We start from the raw sequence: 20,132 nt of genomic DNA on the forward strand, positions 1-20,132 counted from the left end.
TTTTGCTATTTAAATACTCCATAAATTTTGGCCACCCAGTATTTGCTTTTAAAAAAAAGCTGATTACGTTTGGACCAGGTAGATCTTACTACCTGGTACACCTCCCACAAACTCCCATTTTGCCAAAGAGACAATCTGTTGGAAATTCGGGATAAAAGTCTAGAGTTTCAGGAGGTAGGTGTCCAATTCCAGACAAAGCAATCAGCATTCAATACATAATTCACAGCAGGGACAAAAAATCCTGAGCTTTCGTATGCTACGATTTCCAGTATTTCATTTTCACAGCCTCTGCTGGAAGCCCTCTCTCCAGAGTCACAAAGTTTTCTTGTTTTGAAAAAAATGCAAACATTTATTTTATGGGCTGAAATTTGGCATGTTTTTTTCTTAAGGCCTTGCTGCTTTCATCTCTTAAGCAAGGATTTAAGCATAACAGGTAAAAATTAGGGAAAATACCCTTCAATAGAGGAGCCAGATGACCACAGCATTCACCAGGCCCCCTAGACAGGGTTCACCCAATTTAGGCATAGCCCCTGCTCCCATCCATGGAAGCTATGCACCTAAATGTCTTGTCTATACAACCTCCTTTTACTAATGAAAAGCATAGCGGGTTCTCTGCCTCTGAACTTTCCAACGGGTTACTGCAATTTAGAAGGTGTGATATGTAAACAGAAAACACACTGCAGCTACACAAGAGGAGCTCTGTACTTTACTCATCACACTAGCATTTCTAAACTTTACCGAACAGGAGGAAAATATTAATTAGCTTTTTTAATAATGCATCTGCAGTTCTTCAAACAATACCTGAGGCACGTTCATCTATTAACATGCCACTGCAGTCATGGTCATTTTGAGATCATGTTGGTCTCCTCCATTTCAATTCACTGCACCAGAAGGCTGGAACTGGCCGTGCTGGTGAAGGTCACGCAGAAACCTCTCAAGCTGAGGTGATGTTTGGTCCTTTCTAAAACTCCAGCTCCAGCTGAATTCTTGACATATGGTCTCTCCTACACCACCTCACATGACAGAAAGCATCCTTAGATACTGCTGTGTTGCAGCTAAAGACCATGATTTAGTCTTGTAATTTTCTGCTCTTTTTGGTATGCGCAATTTTGAAAGAAAAAAACCTAGCATTTTAATCACTTTTGACTGCTTCTGTGACTCTGTCAGAGAGATTTTCACTTGCAAATCATGGGCTTAGCCCGGGGCTGAGGTGATGGTGTTCAAAAGCTGCTTCTCACCCACATGCTGCTGACGGCCAATATGAAGTAAACTATCAATGCCCAGAAAACCTCTGCTGCAGGTGACTCTCTCAACAACTGCCTCAAGACAGAGACAAGAACTAACCAGAAACGAAGCCTGAGAGAATCTGTCACTTTGAGGTTCGGCAACATCGGGGTTGACTCACACTGGGGTACCAGACTCGCAGAAGGACCTCCTCCCACCAAACCTGCTGCTATGGGGGCGGAAAGATCTTTTCTGCTCCGTAAAGGATCTATGTTGAGAAAATGCTTTTCAAACTCATCACTTCAGAGAGGGCAACGCAGCTCTGCAGGACAACAGCATCCTACCACCTCTGCCCAAGGCATAGGAAGCAGCCAGCAGGACCTGGGTGACTCCTCTACCTTCACTTTCCAGCTCAGCTGCCTTGAATTAGGCAGGACCACTGGGTACAAGGAGGGTGCTGCTGACCGTGGCTGTCAAAACTCTCTCCCTGCCCTCTATTAATGGTGGACATTTTTAGCTCATGGCAACATCCTTGACACCTGCCTGGCACACAAAAAATGTTACCAGAGTGATGCCCAGGTAAGCAATGCAGGGATGGTGCAGAGATTTATACTCATCCATGTCCTCAACAGCAGGTCTGCTTGGCCAAGGGGAATTGTCCGGGGCTGACATTGGCCCACCCATTCTGACAAGTACCATGGACTTTCCAAACCTACTGCGGAGGGTACAAATTCCTCTGCTTCAGGGGCACCTCCCAGGGCAGTGTGTCTCACTGCAATCCTGAATCTCGTACCAAGGATCAAAAGAGCTTCCCTCTGTGTGAATTTAGGGTATGTTAAATAAACTGCTTGTCATTATCCCGCTATCACTCCTACTCCAGTGAGAGAGGACTATTTTATAGTTTAGTTTATGTTGCTTTAAAATGATTTTGAAGATAAAATAAAAAAGAAACGTAACAACAAAACTCCTCTTATTCCAGAACAGGAGTATTCCCAAGGGCAAGGTATACCTGTAAAATTATTATAATGCTTTAACCGCATAAGCACAACTGGAAGCGTCTTCTCTGAAAACAAGTTGTAACTCTATTTTCCTATCTGCAGCCATTATCCTGATAAATTTGGGAAGGTCAGCTAAGGTGTAATCCAATAAACGTGCTGATGTTCTGAATAAGTACCTCACAATTTGCAGCCTAATCTATTATCCTACTGTAAGACCATCAAATGACTCACCAGTTTTAATACTTAGTACAGATCAAACAAAGGAAAATATCAAAGCTTTACATTCTGGTTCCACCTTTCAAGGACTTGTTTCAGTACTCTTTAATTACAGCAGATGATACATTCAACTCTGGCATTTCCTTTTTCTAACAGCTATAGTTAGAAGTTGCTATAGCTGTACTTTTCACGGGACATCATTACGTTAACCAATAAATCCTCAAAAGTCTGATAAACTGAACAAAGAAAGTTAGGATTTGGTCCCGGAGATGAAATTCAGCTCCTTCTGCCCACTGGATCGCACACAGTTACTGTAATACACCAGAGAGCAGCAGCATCCCATCGCTCCTGGGTGCAGGGGACAAGTCTTCAGCGGCCCCACCTGAACTGTGGGCAAAAAGCCACAGGAACGAGCATGTGCACCGAGCAGCACACGTTGTCTTGGAAGTTGATGAACTGAAGTCAGACCAAGTCCAAAACTTGGGCTATGCCTTCCAATCCTCCAGAAACTCAAATACATCTGCAGAACTTTGCATTTGACCACTGTGATTTATTTATTTATTTATTTATTGATTTATTTATTGATTTATTTATTGATTTATTTATTGATTTATTTATTGATTTATTTATTGATTTATTTATTGATTTATTTATTGATTTATTTATTGATTTATTTATTGATTTATTTATTGATTTATTTATTGATTTATTTATTGATTTATTTATTGATTTATTTATTGATTTATTTATTGATTTATTTATTGATTTATTTATTGATTTATTTATTGATTCATTTACTGCTCTAGGTACAAAATAAAAGTGAAAAACCAATCTATTCAGAGAATGCCAGATCCCAAGGGAAGAAGTATCAGGAGACAGTCAGCAGTACCATCAGCAAACTGCAAATGCTCAGCGAGGTGGTTACAGAAGTTACATGTCTCTACAAAGATGCTGGAGCTGACTGCAGGCATTGCCAAAGAAAATGGTGAGCACAAATCTCTTCCAGTTAACTCTCACGGTGTTTTGACACTAAAGCATTTCCCAGTAACATTGTGCATTCGTATGTTTGGCCCATGCAAACAAAATGAACACGGGTTATTCGGCACAGTGCCTGAGCGCTATCACTGTTAAAACTTGTCTCTTCTATCGCAACAACAAAAACCCACTGGGAAAAGGACTGAATTGCATCTGGTTTACGTTGTTGCTCTTTTTGACTGACTGACCCAAATCAGACTGTTTTTCAAGGCCAAGTCTGTAAGTTTATGCAATAACTGTGTACATGCTGCTAGAATGAAAAAAGAATTTATCGTGAGGTCCCTGCAGAAGGGACGGAAACCACACAGGCCACCACACCAGAGCCTCTGCATGCAGATGGACGCTTTCAAAAGTGCATAAATCTGATTTAACTCTGCTTTTGCTAAGCTCACATTCTTAAGAACAAATCTAAATGAACTCTGATCACTACTTTAGTTCTGCTCCAAAGGTATCGGTTCTCAATTACTTAAAACAAATATAACAATGAAAAGAACCAAAAAAGCCACAAACTAAAGAGATGGCCTATATGGATAATGGGTGTGCACTGCATCAGCCAACTTTCCCTTTGGTTCTTTTGACTTTTGGGGTTTTATTTAGGGCTGACACTGGTAAGACAAACACAACATATACATACAGCCGCATACATGCCTATAGACCTGTATATGTATAAGCAATGAGACTAGTCATGAGATTAGGAAGTGAAGGCGCTGCACAACTGGGCACACACACATCTGGGATGATTTTAGAGATCTCAAGAATTGCCCTTTTTCAAGTACCACTGGGGCACTTCCTCTGATAAATAGATGACAGCTTACCAGGACTTAAATAGCTCCACTCAAGCACTACCTAGATGAGTGTCAAAAATTAGCTGAGTTGCTGTCACCCCTGCAGTCCTCGTCTAGACACAGCAGAGTAAGCACAATTCCAGTCTGCCTTGCTGGGCTACAGCCACCCTGACAGCTGAGCTATGATCCAAGCCACTTCATCGCCACTGATTAGACGACAAAAACAAAAGAAAACAACTTGAGACGCGGATATCTGGATCCTTCTGGCTGCGTGACAGATAAAAGTTAACAAAACAGAAAAGCAACAAAAAACACAAGCGTAAAAGTACTTGTGAACTGAGCAGGTTTTAATTCACAAGCTATTGTTGGTGGAAAGTCAGGGCGAATGAAATGCCATTTTTTGCAAGTATTTTTCTAACAATCTCCGTGGGAATCTAACAATCGGGATCAGAGGCCCTTCGCTCAGAGGTATGGCAGCTTTTGAGCCAGTGCCCCCTTCAGAGCGGCTGCGCCCTTCTCCCCATTGACAGCCACATCTGGATGCTATCAGGAGGAACTGGCATGCCTGCTCACAACAAATACCAAGCGGTTAGCAAATTGACTCCAGCAGTCAATGCTGGCCACTTTCCCACTCTCTGTTTACGCAATGCGCCACTAACCTGTTGAGATCGAGGTTTGTAAGGAGAGCTGCTCTCTAGGTCGGCCAGGATGCTGGTCAGAGAGTCGATTTCTGCATCTAAACTGGACCGCCTCTCCTCAAGCGTCTTGCCACCAGGGTTCACCTTAAAGAAGAAAGAAGAGTTCCAGTTATTCCAACCACTTGGCCTGGCACATGGTTTCTTACTGTCCTCATGGAGCTGCTACCGTGCCTCGGCAATATCTCTCGGGTTGCAGGGTCAGAGATGCTGAAATGCTATAGCCCTCTCCAAGAACCAGCAGCAAGCCTCCATCTCACAAGGATTCAAGCTGCTTTAGGGCTTTTCTTCATGGATTTCCCACAATGGTCCCATTGTCTAAAGTTGACTTGGAGAATTATGCAACTCAGCATGCAATCTGTTACCGAGGTGAGGAGGCAGGACAATCCCTGCTCCCGCAGATAGATAAGATGTATTTTAACTGGACGCCCGGCTGGGCAGCCAGGCTGGGGTAGCCTTGGAGCACCTCCATTCTGAGAGCATCTCTTCTGCCACATCCCCATTCCAGATGAAGCACAGAGCAGAGCTGCAAGCCACAGTGGCCAGCGACCGGCCACCTGCACCTGTTATTATTTTAAAAATCAATCCATGGTAGCTGTACCTGTCTGAGTCAACACTTCTTCACAATTTCCATCTAAAAAATGAGCTCCTTCAAGGAGGCATGAAAAAGTTCAATTAATTTCTAGCAGATTCAAGGTGAAGGGCATGATTTGCAATAAGCGGTCACAAAATAACATAAATGAGGTCCTTGTGAAAAGGGCTATTACACAGGAAAGCCCATGCCCAGAGCAAATACCAACCTACAGCCAGGATCCTTTCTGATTCAATACATTGTGCTTTCTCTCTGCTTTCAAAACAGCCCAGCCCCACTTGTACCCCGGCTGATAGGGACACTCACTTGGAAGGGAAGAGACATGAATTTTCACCACCACCACCCACCTCTGAAAGTAAAACCCAGGTCTCAGCACCACAGGAGAGTATGTGATCCCCAAGCTATTGTTCAAGGGTTGCACTGCAATCCCTGCTAGAATAAGCATTTTAAAAGAGGACTCGTTCATACCCTTTGTTTTTGAAAAATCAACCTAGTCCAAAACCTCTGGGAAAGATCTGTGCTGTACAGCCCAACCCAACAGCAGTACCTCCCAGCAGCGCACGAAGGTGGGTACAAGCTAGGAAACATCTCCCTCCTCAACGTTTTCAGTGTTCTGGAAATTAGGCTCTGGCAGGAATGAGAAGTTGAAGAAAACCAACTAAGGATCCCCTTCAGGTGTGATGTAGGTGCCAGGAGCCTACCCAACTTAGCCAGCCACATTTAGGGCATGCGCAGAAAACAAAGTTCTTGAGTCAAGTGAAATATTACGCATTGAAAGTCTTTTCTCAACCTGAGTCACAGGCAGTATTTTCGTTCTGTCCTTCCATGTCTGACTTATCTGCAAATTCTCCAGACGGAGTCTCTCCACACACATGCAACTACAGAGCTCAGTGCAGAAGAGCTCACTCGCAGCCTGACTACTACAACAATAAAAATACTAAAGAATTACCTAACAACTCACCTAATTTCAACTGTAAAGCCTGTTCAGACCATACCAGCACCTCCCCACAGACAGTCCAGCTCTGTTTGCCTTCAGTCTCACCAAGTTACTTCAATTTTCCAAGCCAAAAATTCGCTTTTCCCTTTGGCTCACTGTTTGCTCCAGATAGTTTTTATTTAAATTTCATTTCAGGAGCACTTGATCATTACCTGTTTTATAGAACAGTTATCAATCCGACACATAAATGGCAAGTTGGTCAAAGAGAGACAGACTATGCAAAGCAGGAGGCTCTGATCTGCCAAGCTTATCCGTGCTAAGGCATTCATTAGTTCCTAATGATTATTAAATCTTATTGGATTACAATAAATTTGGCTTGACTAACAAGAAAATGGAAGCTCCAGTGTGCTTTATGCAAGAACACGTCATTTAAAAGGCTGAGAGTCAGGTTAGAAACTACGTACAAACTCAATTCTTCTTGCCTATTTTTATTATACAGCCAAAGTTTTTCCATCCAAACAACTGTTCAAAAAAAGAAATACTTTTCACAGGAATTACCCCAGACCGTTACTCCTGGCTAGCTGTAGGCACCTGGATTTTTCAATCTGCAAAAGTCCAATTTCCTTTCCACTATTAGTGCACTTCATGGCTCTTGTTTGGTTTTTCTCCATCCTCCAGTTGTTGGCCTGTAACTACAGGGCAGCCACAGGCTTCCCAGACACAAAAACTGTGATTGCTCCACTCCGGAGAATTTTTAAGCTAAGCAGCCAAAAGCCAGCCTGGAAAGGGGGGGAGATGCGAAGGGCACCCAAGGCCCCAACACTTGAGGTGATAAATCAAGTCAATGGCAGACCCAGGAATAAAACTGGAGCCCACGCACGGCCCGTTTGGCACCCTGACCCTGGAGAGGAGGGATGGTGGCAGATGAGAAGATCAGCCGATTTCATTTCTGCTTCTTAGCATTTCTGGGCCATGTTATTCCCAGGTTCTCATTCCCCAGAACAATTACGCAATAGCTGACTAGCAAATGCTGCAGAACAAGTTGTAAGGTTGTAAAAATTAAATGTCCTTAGGAAACCTAGGGGAAAAAAAAAGCATGGAAACATCTCTATTGATTTTGGGCTCTGTAAAAGATTTATTTATTCAATTAAAACATAATCAACATAGATTAAGAGCCCAATTCTACAAATGCTGGAGCACAATTCAGTACGACAGTGCCAATGAATAATGCTACCGATGTGTGTAAGGGCCTATTAGGACAGGACTGGACTTTAAGTACATTTAAGAAACAGTAAGCCTCACAAAGACAGGTTTCTGCTTGCTCTCTCTTCCCCATCTCCACGAATCTTGCATTTTTCTCCCCACAGAGCTCCAGATTCAACCAAGGGATTTGCTGCATGTGGAAACAGGAGAAGAATTTGCAGTGCTAACTTTAGCAAGAAAGGGTTAAGTTATTTCTCTTCTCATGCTTTTCATCATGACGTTGCTATAAAAGTTTTATGATATGCTCTGGAACAAAACCCAAGTGCCAGGTCCCAAGGCACAACAGGTTCGCTCAGTCACAGCTCTGTTCCGACTGGTTAAGCTCACTACCTCGCAGATACAAACACCGGAACCAGAAAGAACTGCTAATTCTATTTCTGTCTGGATTTATGGCATTGTTGCAGACATGACGCTTGCACGCCCTCCCTTTCAGCCAGCAGAATATGGAAAAACGGGTTTAAAAAGAAAAAGGATGCTATCTTTGGCCCAGCCAACGTGAATTCAACAAAAAGCAAACATAAGCCAACTCAGTCCAACAAATTACTCATGCCAGAGACTATCCACTCACGTGAACTTCTGCAATGCCTACACTCCTGTCCCCTGGCTCAGTCCCTGCTGCGAGGCAAAAGAGACAAAAACAGCAGAGAGCTTCACTGCTTGGCTTGTTTGTCCGCCTCTGAATTCCTGGTGTGCAGTTCAGAGCAGCTGTGATGGTAATCCACTCCTGAGCCCCGTCAACCCACGCTGTTCCAATGAAAACTGGCTTTAATTTTGCTAATCCTACCACCCAACACCAGTCAGTGCCACAGGTCACCCCGCACCACCCCAAGGGACATTCATTACAGAACATGCAGTGCAGAGGGCAACGCAGGGCCTCAACGTTCGCCTCACGGTGCTAAAAAGGCCGTAAGACTATTCACCAAGCTAGAAGACATGAAAAGCACAATGATTTCCCTAGATGCCACCTTTTCCTACAACCTAGATCACCTATTCATCACATTTTGCAGGTTACAGCAGAGAAACAAGAACGCTTCCTCGTTTGTCCAAGCCAGCTCCTTGCAATGGACTCAAAGAGAAGAATCTGGCTCCCAGATGTCCTTCCTAGCTCCTGCTCCAAATTCCTTTCCCTACCCAGACCCAGCCGCCTCTTTTATTCTCTGTTTTCCCCCCTCTCCATGCCCTGTTTGCTGCCACGCAGTGCTGCAGCCTGGGACAGTCGTTAGGCCCTGGGACGAGACATGCAATGTGGTCTGGGCTGCCAGGTTGGCTTCTGAGCTGCTACGGGAAATCATGTTGATGCCCAGTGGTGTTACTATGTCAGGGAAAGATGGAGGGTGGCTTTGCAGTGGCAACCTGCTGACTTACATGGACAGCGGGTTAGAAGTGACTCCAGAGTCCCAGGGTATGTTTTCTTCCAAAACAAGGCAACAGCCAAACTCCTGAACACTTTCAGAGCATCAGAACTTTGCTCACCACAGTGCAATTTTCCAGCATCAAGATCCACCTTCTCCCCATCCAGCTTAGCCTTGCTTAAGTCTTCTCTAAAGTAGGTTGAGCCGAGTGTGTTTCATGAGTGTTGTGGCCAGCTCATCCTCTGAACTGCGCCCCAGGAACGTGGGCTGTCGTTATCGGGAAATGCAATGCCATTATATATGTCCAGACACGTCCAAGACAGCAGAGCTACAGCTAGACACACAACCTTCCTCGTAGCATCAGCTCGCTCTGCATGCTGTGCTATCACAAGTCACTGATAATCTCATAACTCACAAGTGGAAGAATGGAGATGAACACCATGGATATTAAGAAAGGTCGTAGCTAATGACTCGAAACAAACGGGCAGGGGGCCCCCAGTGCCCTCTGCTCTTGGTACATTGGTTTTACCGGGAGCCTGAGGTGCTTGGGGAGCTCTCTTTGGGCTGCGACAGGTCAACACTGTTTGCATTTACACATCCAAGAACGGGGAAAAGCAGGGAGCAGAAAAGCCCTTTGCAGCAAAGGCAGTCATGGAAAGGAAGGACTAAAGCAACAAGGGGAGTGAGGAACAGGGGCATTTAGGCAAATCAGGGGTAGACAGTAAATAAAGACTTTTTCCCTGAAAGACTTTATTGTCTTTTCCTCCAGCAAATGCAACTGAGCCACAGATGAGGTGGCAGAGCTGATAAATTCAGTGACTGCTGCCTGCTTCCACCAGGTTGCACCCACAGCAGCCACCTTCCACACTCCGCAAGCTGTCGAAATCCTCGGGTAGGCACTGAGATGGTAGGAAGAGCAAATGAAACAGCTCTCCAAACAAGGCGTTAGCATCTCTTTCTACTCCATGGCCTCGGGCACTGGGCTTAGGCAGAGCTGCAGACAGAGAAAGAAAGATGGGGCTCTTATTTCCTATTTTAGCTGGGGGTAGGCAGGGGAGAGGAGGGAAAGATGTTTGATTTTGATTGCATCCACTGTACATACAAGAGGAGACTCTGAGAAATTTTAACCAGGAAGAAGAAAAGAAGTGATTCAGTCTTGATATACTTCAGGCTGGGGTTTATGTGTAATTTTTCCAGTTTTTTTTTTTCCTTTCTTTGCACTTTCTCCAACAATACCACTGCCAGAGGCAAGATCCTTTTCAGACACACATCCTTGCTACCCCATCTCTCTTGCTGTAGAATTCCCCAGTTTTCTTTCCAAGATCACAAAAGCCATCCAAAGCACAAAAAGACACTGCAGTGGCAAAAAGATGCACCCTCAAGGGCATATATCAGGAAAACGAGGTACCTTGAAGATGAGCTGCTGTATCTATTCTCCCCTGAGCCTAACGACAAGTGCAAACATTTTGTTTCAAATTCCCTAATGTAAAATAAAACAGTCCCAAGAGGCGGCCCCCCAAGCACACACATGGAAACATGAGCTGACTGCAGCATTCGGGGGGGGGGGGGTAAAAAGCTTTGCCCTGATGCCTACACTGTTCCAGGCACCAAGGAGGGGCTGGAAAAGTAGTCGTGCCCTTTAAAAACAGAAAGATTGAGTCTTTTGAAACAAATCCGAAACGATGGAAGATTTCAGCAGATGTGACTGCAGTGATTTCACCAGACGTGATTGTATCAAGGATCTAATAGAAAAGAACTTCCCTGCTGTTCCATCAGGCTGAAACCAGGCCTGAAATATCCTTTTTAGTTCTTTGATGACATCAAGGATAAAAGCCAAAGGGAAGTTAGGTTTTGATTTATTTTTTCCCCTGCTTTTTCTTTTTTTTCAGGCACGGAATAGTTTTACCTGGTTTGTGTTGCTGGATATTAGCTGAACCAAAGGAAAACACTTCAAAAGTTTGAAGTGGGCTGTTCAAAGGCGTCGTTTGGTGTCTCTTGGACGTTGCTGTCATTTAACTGAGCAACATTTCTACAAGTCTGGCCACTTTTGAAGATCTCCCCGTAAGGAGGCAGGTGGGCCTACCTGGAACGGGACTTAAACGGGGTGGGGGGCGATCATCCACTAAACACCAGCCTACCTTACTGCCCCAAAAAGGGCCAATAAATGTGCCAAATATCTTTCCTTGGCAAAGTTCACACCATCAGCTGTGCTGCAGCAAACTGCAGGAGACACAGCAGGGTAAAGGGGCCTGTGCTCCCGAGGTCCAAGCTCATCTCAGCCCCAGATCTACGGCATGGGTCTGGGGTAGCCACAGTCCCACATTCAATTTCTCCACCCATGTAAAATGTAAATAGCACTGGGTATCCTGAGGATTAACTGGTCTTACCTCTGAAGCAGCAAGGTGTTATAAAGAACTGCACGGGCTTACAGCTGGGGCAAATGAACAAGCAGATGAAGAAAAGTTATTTGCTAAGCATTGCTAGGAGACATCTTGCCAACCTTAACAACCAATTTATAAACTCACTGCGGTGTAGGAGGCTTATAAAATGGACAAATAATAAAAATTTAGAAAAAAAAAAGAGAAAGCAGATAACAGAAGAAGAAAGCATGAAACTAGAAGGCATCGGTCTCAAAACAAAGAAAAGGGGGTAGGTGTTTCGTCGCACAACATGCTGCTAAGCTGCAGAGCTACTTCTGCTGCAAAATGCTGTGGTTGCTATGAGTTTACACAGTCTTCAAAAGCAGCTGGAGAAACATGTGGAAGAAAACTCCACCAAGATACTTTAAAAATAAATAAAAAAATCCTCTGTGCTTCCTTTTTTACATTTTCCTCTGGACACTCACGACTGACCATTGCTGATCTGATTTGGCTCTCTATAGACATTTACCTGAAGCCTCCAATTGTGCTTTATATCCGCCAGCTGACACCAGCCAGGAGTCACTTCTCCTGCTGATGGGTACATGTCAATCTCTGAGGGTTAATAACTGACCATCACCTTAGTGCCAGGGCTTGGACCAATACCTGGAAACCCACTTCTTCCCTCCTTGTAGCCGAGACAACAGAAATCACAGCCAATTGCACTCAGCCTCCTGGGACACATATATGACAGACAGCAAAGACTTTGTTGCAGTTACGAATCTGTATGACAATAAAGATTTATATTTCCCTAGAGATCAGTGTGACTGGCACTGCGTGCATACAATAGTTAGGAAACATCCCCGTCCCAAGGAGCTTACTGTCAACTGGATACCAGCCCCGGGAAGGGAAAGCAGGTAGAGGGATGGGAGCGAGGCGCTGCAACTCAGAGACACAGCCAAGCTCCTTCTGCCCACCAGATGAAGGCACTAATCCACCAGGCCAACCCAGCCCCTTAATGGACATTTCATTCTCTGTATTTGCTGTCCCAGCCCTGACAAAACATGCCAGAAGACAACAAACCGCTGTCCAAGCCATCCAAGCTCCAGCTGCAATTTCACTGCAGGATGGCCCTGATTTCACATGATCAGAGGGCTGGATCCGAGCCACCGCCATGTTGAGTGCTGGCTTGTGGACCAGTGGCCTTTCCTCCATCACTGTTTAATAAGCCATTGCTCTCTGCACATCCTGAGAGGGGCCCCAATCCCAAAATCAGCACCTTGGCTCTGCTCAGGTGCAGGATGCGACCAGTGTGGATGGGCAGCGATAATGCCAGGGCAAAGCCCAGGACTACGCTCCCTTCCAAACAGCTCCTGCCCCTAACGCTGGCGAGAAGCTTTTCCCACAAACACCCATGGTTTGTCCAGACTTCTCAAGACCACAGAAGAGGATTTGGCCCTGGATATTGGATGAGTGAGGAGAAACAAAAAACGGATGAAGCTGCATCATAGAGGTTTAGCCAACAGGCTCCATGGCCTAGGGCACGCTCTGCTGAAGCACGGGGCCCAAGACCAGCAGCTGATGGCCCCGGTGGCTGTGATGGGACATGGACAATAGCCCATGAAGAGATGTGCAACACTCCCTGTCCCATTGCCACCCTTGAGGACAACGGAAGACAATTATGCAACAGGAGTAAAGAGGATGCAGCAAATAGGTCAAAGCACTCAACAAGATCCGCCTTGTAGCCTAGGTGTGCACTTGTAGGTGCCCCAAAGCTGGAGAGTCTGGCCCCTTCAGCCCTCATCTGCTCTGCCCCAGGACAGTGTTATCCAGCTCCCTGCTCCCCGCATCACAGACTGACACCTCTACCTCGGGCATTCAAACCTGCACCCAGCTCTTTCGGGTTTCTGACATTTTGTCCATGGAAGGAAGTTCTGGAGATTTCAAGATTGGCTGAATGGGGCTTTCAAAACTGCCATGCTACTGAAAAACAGCAAAATGGCAAATGTCATTCAGTCGACCGGAGGATCTTCATACTACGGGCCAGCTAGTACATGGGGAAGAGGCACCATGATCCTCAAGCACATGAAAGCAACAGGACGGATTTGATAAGCAACAGTCGAGGGATGAAGAGAGAGGACAAGTCCCACGAGCCAACATCTGCCAGAGCAGCAGACCCGACAGTCCTGATAGTTTACTTAACATGTCTGATCAAAAGCTTTGGGAGTCTTGTCTGTGTTTAAGTGCTACCAGATGCAAAATCAGCAGCAAGATGAGAAGTGTATTAATAAGCTTAGGAGGCACATAAAGTTATTTGAAAACTGAATGGGGAAGATGGGGAGAGAAGGGGGAGAATAAAACCAGTTTATTTTTCCATTAAGGCAATTTAATATTCTCTGGGTGGAGTTACATTCACTCGTCCTTGGGAATTAAATTGAATTAGTGAAACGTTCCTGTTCATCCGCAGAATATACAATATAAAGTGGAATATATAATTTTTTTCTTCATGCCTTCTGCAGGACAGCCCTACCTCTCTGTTCATGGGGCAGGAATAGCCAGCCATGAAATTCTTTTGACCCAGCATGACTTTCACTGACTGTAACTAACTTTACAGCAGCAGGGAATATATCCTTTTTCTTTTAATTAATGCAATTACATTAGGACTCGTTATTGATAATTATGGTGACTGTTAAAAGTTTCCTCTTTCTTTGCCCACTCCCCCACCGACTTAAAATCTGCTCCAATATAGTCACAAATTAATGTTTAATTAGCCATCAAGCAGAGCTGATGTTCCCCGCAGAGTATTGCTGCTTGCAGAAAAACTGAGAACCAAGAGGAGATAACGGATATTTCATCATCTGCCTCCAAGGGGAACCATAACCGAAGAGTAACCAATTACCCCAATACAGTTGCAAAGTTTAATCAATGTAGAAACCAAATAGCTCATTAAGTGTCTGCTGCAATAAAGGAAGACCTTCCCACTGACTCCTACGACGTGAACATTACATTTCTAAAAGACCCCATGGCGATGTCCAAGAGCGAAGACTCCCTTCACCTCCACATCCTGGCCAAGTCGTGATCTTCCTCTTTCCTTTTCTGGCCTAAGAGAAGAGGGAAGAGGAGGATGCCTCCAACGGCACAGGACGTGTCTGACAAGCCATGAATTACACACGCCTACGCACAGGGTAAGCTGTCACACCCAGCCCCCCGACTCTGGATTTATATTCCATAGGGGAAAACCACACCAAACACCAGCTCCTGCCCGGTGTCACGCCATCCTGGAGCAAGGAAAGCACAGAGCTGAAGGTGATTTTACTCCTTTCAACACTTCTGGTGAGTCTGTCGCTGAAATACCGTGTCCAGTTTTGAAGGCAGTGTTTTAAAAACTTGAGACACCCCCCAGCAAAGCAGAAACAGCTGACAACGAGACACGCAGAGCTCACTTGGTTTCACTTATGAAGGAGATTGAGTAGCTCGATAGCAATATCTAAACAGCTTCACAGAATGAAAATGCCAGACACCACAAGACTGTCCAATCTAGCAAAATAGAAAAACTCGCAGCAGCTGGGAAGCCGAAGCCAGGGAAATTCTATTTAAAAATAACAGAGATTTACTTATGTGTAATACTGCAGGTAATTAAATGCTAGAACAAGCTTCCAAGATTTCTCCATCTCTTGATGTCTGCGGATCAAGGCTGGATGCCTTTGGTCTCCCTGGGTGACCAGGCGAAACTTTACGATCTGCGATACGCAGAAGGGCACAGCTGACAATTTAATGGCTCTGCCTGGCCCCCACATCGACAGAGGTGAGAAAGCAACAGCACTGCCGTGTTCATAAAGATCTACTGAAATCATTTTGTTTGTACCACTTTAACTGGAAATTAAATTTACATGAACAAACTCTATCCCACACAAAACTGTATATTGTGACAGTTAAATGAAGAGCTTTTTAAAAGGGACGCGTCTCAGGCAATTTTAATCAAAAAAGATAGGTTTTGTTAAAGCTACCAATTTCAGAAAATTAAGGTTGACTAAAACTGTTTTTAAAAACTCCTTTTGGAATTTAATCACATGTTGGAAACCCATATGCAGCTGCTTGTGTCACCTGCAAAAAGGCTGTATAAAACATAAGCATATGCTTAATTTTACACGTGTGCTAAAGTTCTATCAACTTTAATGAAGTTTAAGCACACAGTCAAGCTTCTCCAAATTTGAGAAAGCATTCCTGAACATGGGCTGTGAAGCTATTAGGAAATCACCACCGAAAAAAAAAGTAAAATTAAAATTGGGCAGTCAATTCTCACAGCCTGAGTAAGTTCCAAGTCCAGAAGTTAAACATATAACATACTTCTGAATTTGTTTGCTTGTTTTGCTGTAATAAGAAGGGGTGCGCGCCAAACCGTTTGCAAGGATTCAAGAATCTCCCAGCGAGCCTGGCAAAATGTCAGCAAAATGGATGTATAAAACTACATGAAATTCAATGGCTTGGGTTTGGCTTCTGCAGAAATGAGTCACGTTAAAAATCTACTATATGTCTCTCAAAGCTGAGAAGAGGAAAATCTGGACTCTGCCTCAGTCCGCACGTTTTTAGGGCGGTTGATGGCTGCAGTCCAAGGGGCGGGCAACCCTCAGCTGAGGAGACCCCACAGTTCTGATTCACGGAGCAAGGTCCTTGCCTTCAAGAAGTTTGCAATCTCATTTTCCAAACCATTAGGCCCGCTTTCACCTTCCCTTCAAGGCTGCCAGATGTGTGTCTGGTATTTGATTTGGCTGGGTGACCGTGGGTTTTCTTTCTTTTTTAACCACCACCTCCTCGTTCGGACACCTTGCCTTCTACATATTCCCTAAGTGAGAACCTCAGCTGAAGAAAAAGGACCTGAATTATGCAGAAAGCTTAACAACTAATAACTTGCGCTGCCCAGAGACCGCTGCAAAACCCTGCAGAGAGAATCCCCAGTGTGCAGATCCCTCCCGGGTGAGCTCTGAGGTTTATTTTGATACTGTCCACATGCAGATAAATGAATGTAAGTTGCTGTTTTTCAATAAGAATTCATGCATCAGAAAACGTGGTGTCCCCAGTACACATTAGACCTCAGGAAAATCTCTTGTAATTGTGTTTCTGCTTCGGGTCAACACAGCCACAGAAGCCAAACGGGTTTTACTTCTGCACAGAAAGTATATTCCCTACCTAAATGTCTTTTAAGAGGCTCACCTGACCTTAGCATCCACCAAACACCGCTCCCAGAGCCTACCACCACCCGCGGGAAGCCCTGATGCCCAAACGTCTGCACAGACCTCGCAGGTGGAATCTTTTGGGAACACAGAGGGGTATTGCAGGGCACAACCAGGGGGATTTGCAGAGCCAGAGACAGAGGGAGGAAGGGGAGAGAGACTCAGGAGTGAGTGGAGTAACAGAGCTGAAGACTAAGGCTAGATCTGGGACGTGAAAAGATGTGAGGCTGTTTCCATGGCAAGAGAGAGACGCGGAAATGAGGAGATGGAGAGGGAAGGGGCTGTAGCTCGGGACTGTTGAATGAGAGGAGTTTGTACAGCACCTCTGACAGAGCTGTCACTTGCTGACTTCAGCAGCACTTGGAGTTGCTACAGCTTTCCCCAATATTTCTATTTTACCTCTCACACCACTAAAACCAAAACCCTAAAAACGTCATACGATGTTTCCCAGATGCTCTTCCCTACCTGTTCTTTGTGTGTTTAAAGCTAATCAACATCCTGCATTTTCATCAGCAAATCAAAACTGAAAAATACAATTGTGGGGAATGGTCCTGCAAAGATGGAGTTTAATGGCAGCAGACACTTAAAATTATGCCTGCCCTTCTGTCCTGGAACACATTCCTCCAGCTCTGGCTACAACAACATTTCTCATCGGTATTTCTACCACCTTTCAGATTGCTTAGTCACAGTGCCGCACGCTCTTCGCAGAGGCAACATTTTCTGACAACAAAACCGCCCGTCATGGCAGCTGAAGCTGTTTTTCACCAGCAATGGAAACTAAAAAACAGATACAGGAACCTGCATTTGAGCCACTTCCATTCTTGGAAATTACATGCTCTCACAACTTCTCCATATCCACGTCTCATTGCTGCCAGGCAAAATTTGCATCAAAAATAGGATGAAGTTTGCCCTACTCTTTGAACTACTCCAGGGCTGTAAAACTGAATTTAGACAGAGAAGTGGATTCTCCAATCAGTATAGCTGTATTTCCTTTCATCTTGTTTGACCGAAGCTCATTTCTTTACCGCACAGCATCATAGTACTTAAAGCACCAAAACCAAGGTGGGAATCTGACTCTCTCTGCTCTGTCACGTTCCAGCCTACCACCATGCCAAGCTGCATGGAAAGACTTTGACTTTCTAAACCACATCTTCCAATCCCAGCCAGCTTCATAGAAAAGGCGTAGTAATTTGTCTGCTGCAACTTTTAGAATTCCTTCTTGCTACTGACAGTCTGTTTGTCTTAGTTTTGCCCCTATGTTACAGTTCCCTAATGCAACACAGGCTACCCAGGATTTGACACAGGAGCAACCGATCTTGCAAGAGATCTTTCCTAGGACCTGCTAATCCAACAGAAGATTTGAACAGCGCTCAGAAATGAGAAGAATAGAAATTTCTTCAATTCTGATCATGTTATCTCACTCTCTTCCATCACTCAGCTCATCTGCTTTGATGGGAGAATTCCCACATCTTCATTATCTTTTATTTTTCCCTCTGCTTAAATAATTCTACCTTGGATACAATGATGGTTTTGCTTCCTTTTTGTCTGTCACAGGCCGGTACTAGCTCTGACAGGACAAAATTGCCTGCTTTTTCTGCATGCTCTCCATGCCTCCCCTATTACTTTCCCCATTCATGTCTCTATTATCCACGGGTGGATAATCCAGGTTACAGATTAACCTCTCCGCAGGTGCCAGCACTGAACCCAACTCCAGCGCCAGCGGTGTGACAGTGTCCCACAAAGAGACGTACCCACACGAGCCAGGAGGTGCCCACCAGGGCTTGTAACCTCAGGCACAGCACCGGGGGACCACAGCCATGCTGCTTGGACCCAAGCCAGCACATGTGCATAACACTGCAATGTGTCTTAACCTGGGATGGTTCTAGCTTGATGATCTCTGAACATCACAATCAGCAACATCTCTGACCTTTCTGTTTCCTATCACAACTTTTTAGATGGTCCCATACCCTTACTTACATATGATCTGTATTAGGCTTTTGCTTTCTTCTGCTCCCTCACCTCATCACCTGCTGTACGGCAGATTATCAAAAGCCGCTCTGTTCCATCTCCGAAAGCATCTGCCAGCCTCAGTCGCAACCCTCCTCCCAAAGAAGGCACGAGTGTGCACCAGTGCAGGTCCTGGCGCATCCTGCGTGCTGTGTTACTATATTAAACAATAACATAACAAATACATTAAATAACACAGTAATAAGCACGATGAAAATAATGAGCACAGTTAACTGTTTGGATCCTTGCTTCCTTTGTAGTCCTTGCCGAGAGGGTTAGCTATTAAAGGCTGTATTGCATTATAACATTGCCAAGATATTAATAGCCAGGCAGAGAGATGAATGGCAGGCTTATGCTGTACAATTAAAACTTTTCCAGCTTACCCTTTCAGTAAAATTTGTGGTTTATAATAAGCATCTTTGTCTATTCTGAAGAGAGTAAGGATTGGAAAGTTACATAGATGGGAACAGAGGTTCATTAAAGATTTAAAATAGAATGTGGTTTGGCATTGTAAAACAAACATGCATATAAGACGGGTTGCATCAAGAGCTGCCTGAAAGAAATGCTCAGTGTTCCTTTTCTCTTGTGATCCTGGATCTACCGGTCATGCTACCCACAGAAAGAGATAGAAAAACAGCAGGGATAAAATGTGCATGCTTGTTCCCCAGTAACGTGGAGGTCTGCTCTATACCCCCACTCATTATTCATTTCTCATACATATATAGAGTGTGTATATATATGCATATGGAAAATGCATTTTATCTATATTTTTATGCATTTTATCTGTCATGCATCCAGATATTCATCAACATATACAGACCTTGTATTACTGATTTTTCTCACCTTAGTGCCTAGAAACCCCTATTAGAGAGCAAACACATATTGACCTGTAGAGAGCCAGTGAGCATTTAAACATGCAGAGAGCATACATGTTATTTGCTCAGGTCTAATTCAGAGCACAGCACATTCCTGTTTCTCAAACACACGAGGAAGGCAGAAGGGAGGACAGATCAAAAGCATTCCTGCAAAGCCAAGGTTTGAGTAAGAGGGTTAACATTACCAGGTAATTTATTTATATTATTGGACACGGCTTCAATTTAGATAAAAGGCAGTTGCTTATCGCATGGATTTTAATAAATCAGGTTAGGAGTCCCAGAAATCTGCAAAAGCTGGATCTCGAATGGCAAGCGATACACACAGACTATGGCTTTATTTACAGAGTCACTGGGAGCTACCGCTCCTTGCCCGGAGCCAGGCAGCCCCGCTAGCAGCAAGAGCTGCGCCGCGTTACCCATGTTCCTCACCAGCCAGCACCTACACCCAGGCCAATAATCCCAATGATTAACAAAATCTAGCACTAGAGGGAGGCTGAACACATGTTCTGCTCTCTTTGGCCTTTTCGGCTTCTCCAAACATTAAAAGGCAGGCGATTTAAAGCAA

The 20,132-nt window shown here is 44.6% G+C and overlaps 1 protein-coding gene across 1 annotated transcript in view; it reads right to left on the reverse strand.

Annotated features, from left to right (window-relative positions):
• The window catches only part of LPP (LIM domain containing preferred translocation partner in lipoma), a 350,330-nt gene that overhangs the window by 165,891 nt on the left and 164,307 nt on the right, over positions 1-20,132 (reverse strand). Inside the window, exon 9 of the mRNA XM_019472866.1 lies at positions 4,918-5,040. Coding sequence (XP_019328411.1) covers positions 4,918-5,040 — 123 coding nt within the window. The remainder of the gene's footprint in view (positions 1-4,917; positions 5,041-20,132) is intronic.

Source organism: Aptenodytes forsteri, unplaced genomic scaffold (assembly GCF_000699145.1).
Source record: "Aptenodytes forsteri isolate BGI_AS27 unplaced genomic scaffold, ASM69914v1 Scaffold404, whole genome shotgun sequence".
Taxonomy (NCBI): Eukaryota; Metazoa; Chordata; class Aves; order Sphenisciformes; family Spheniscidae; genus Aptenodytes; species Aptenodytes forsteri.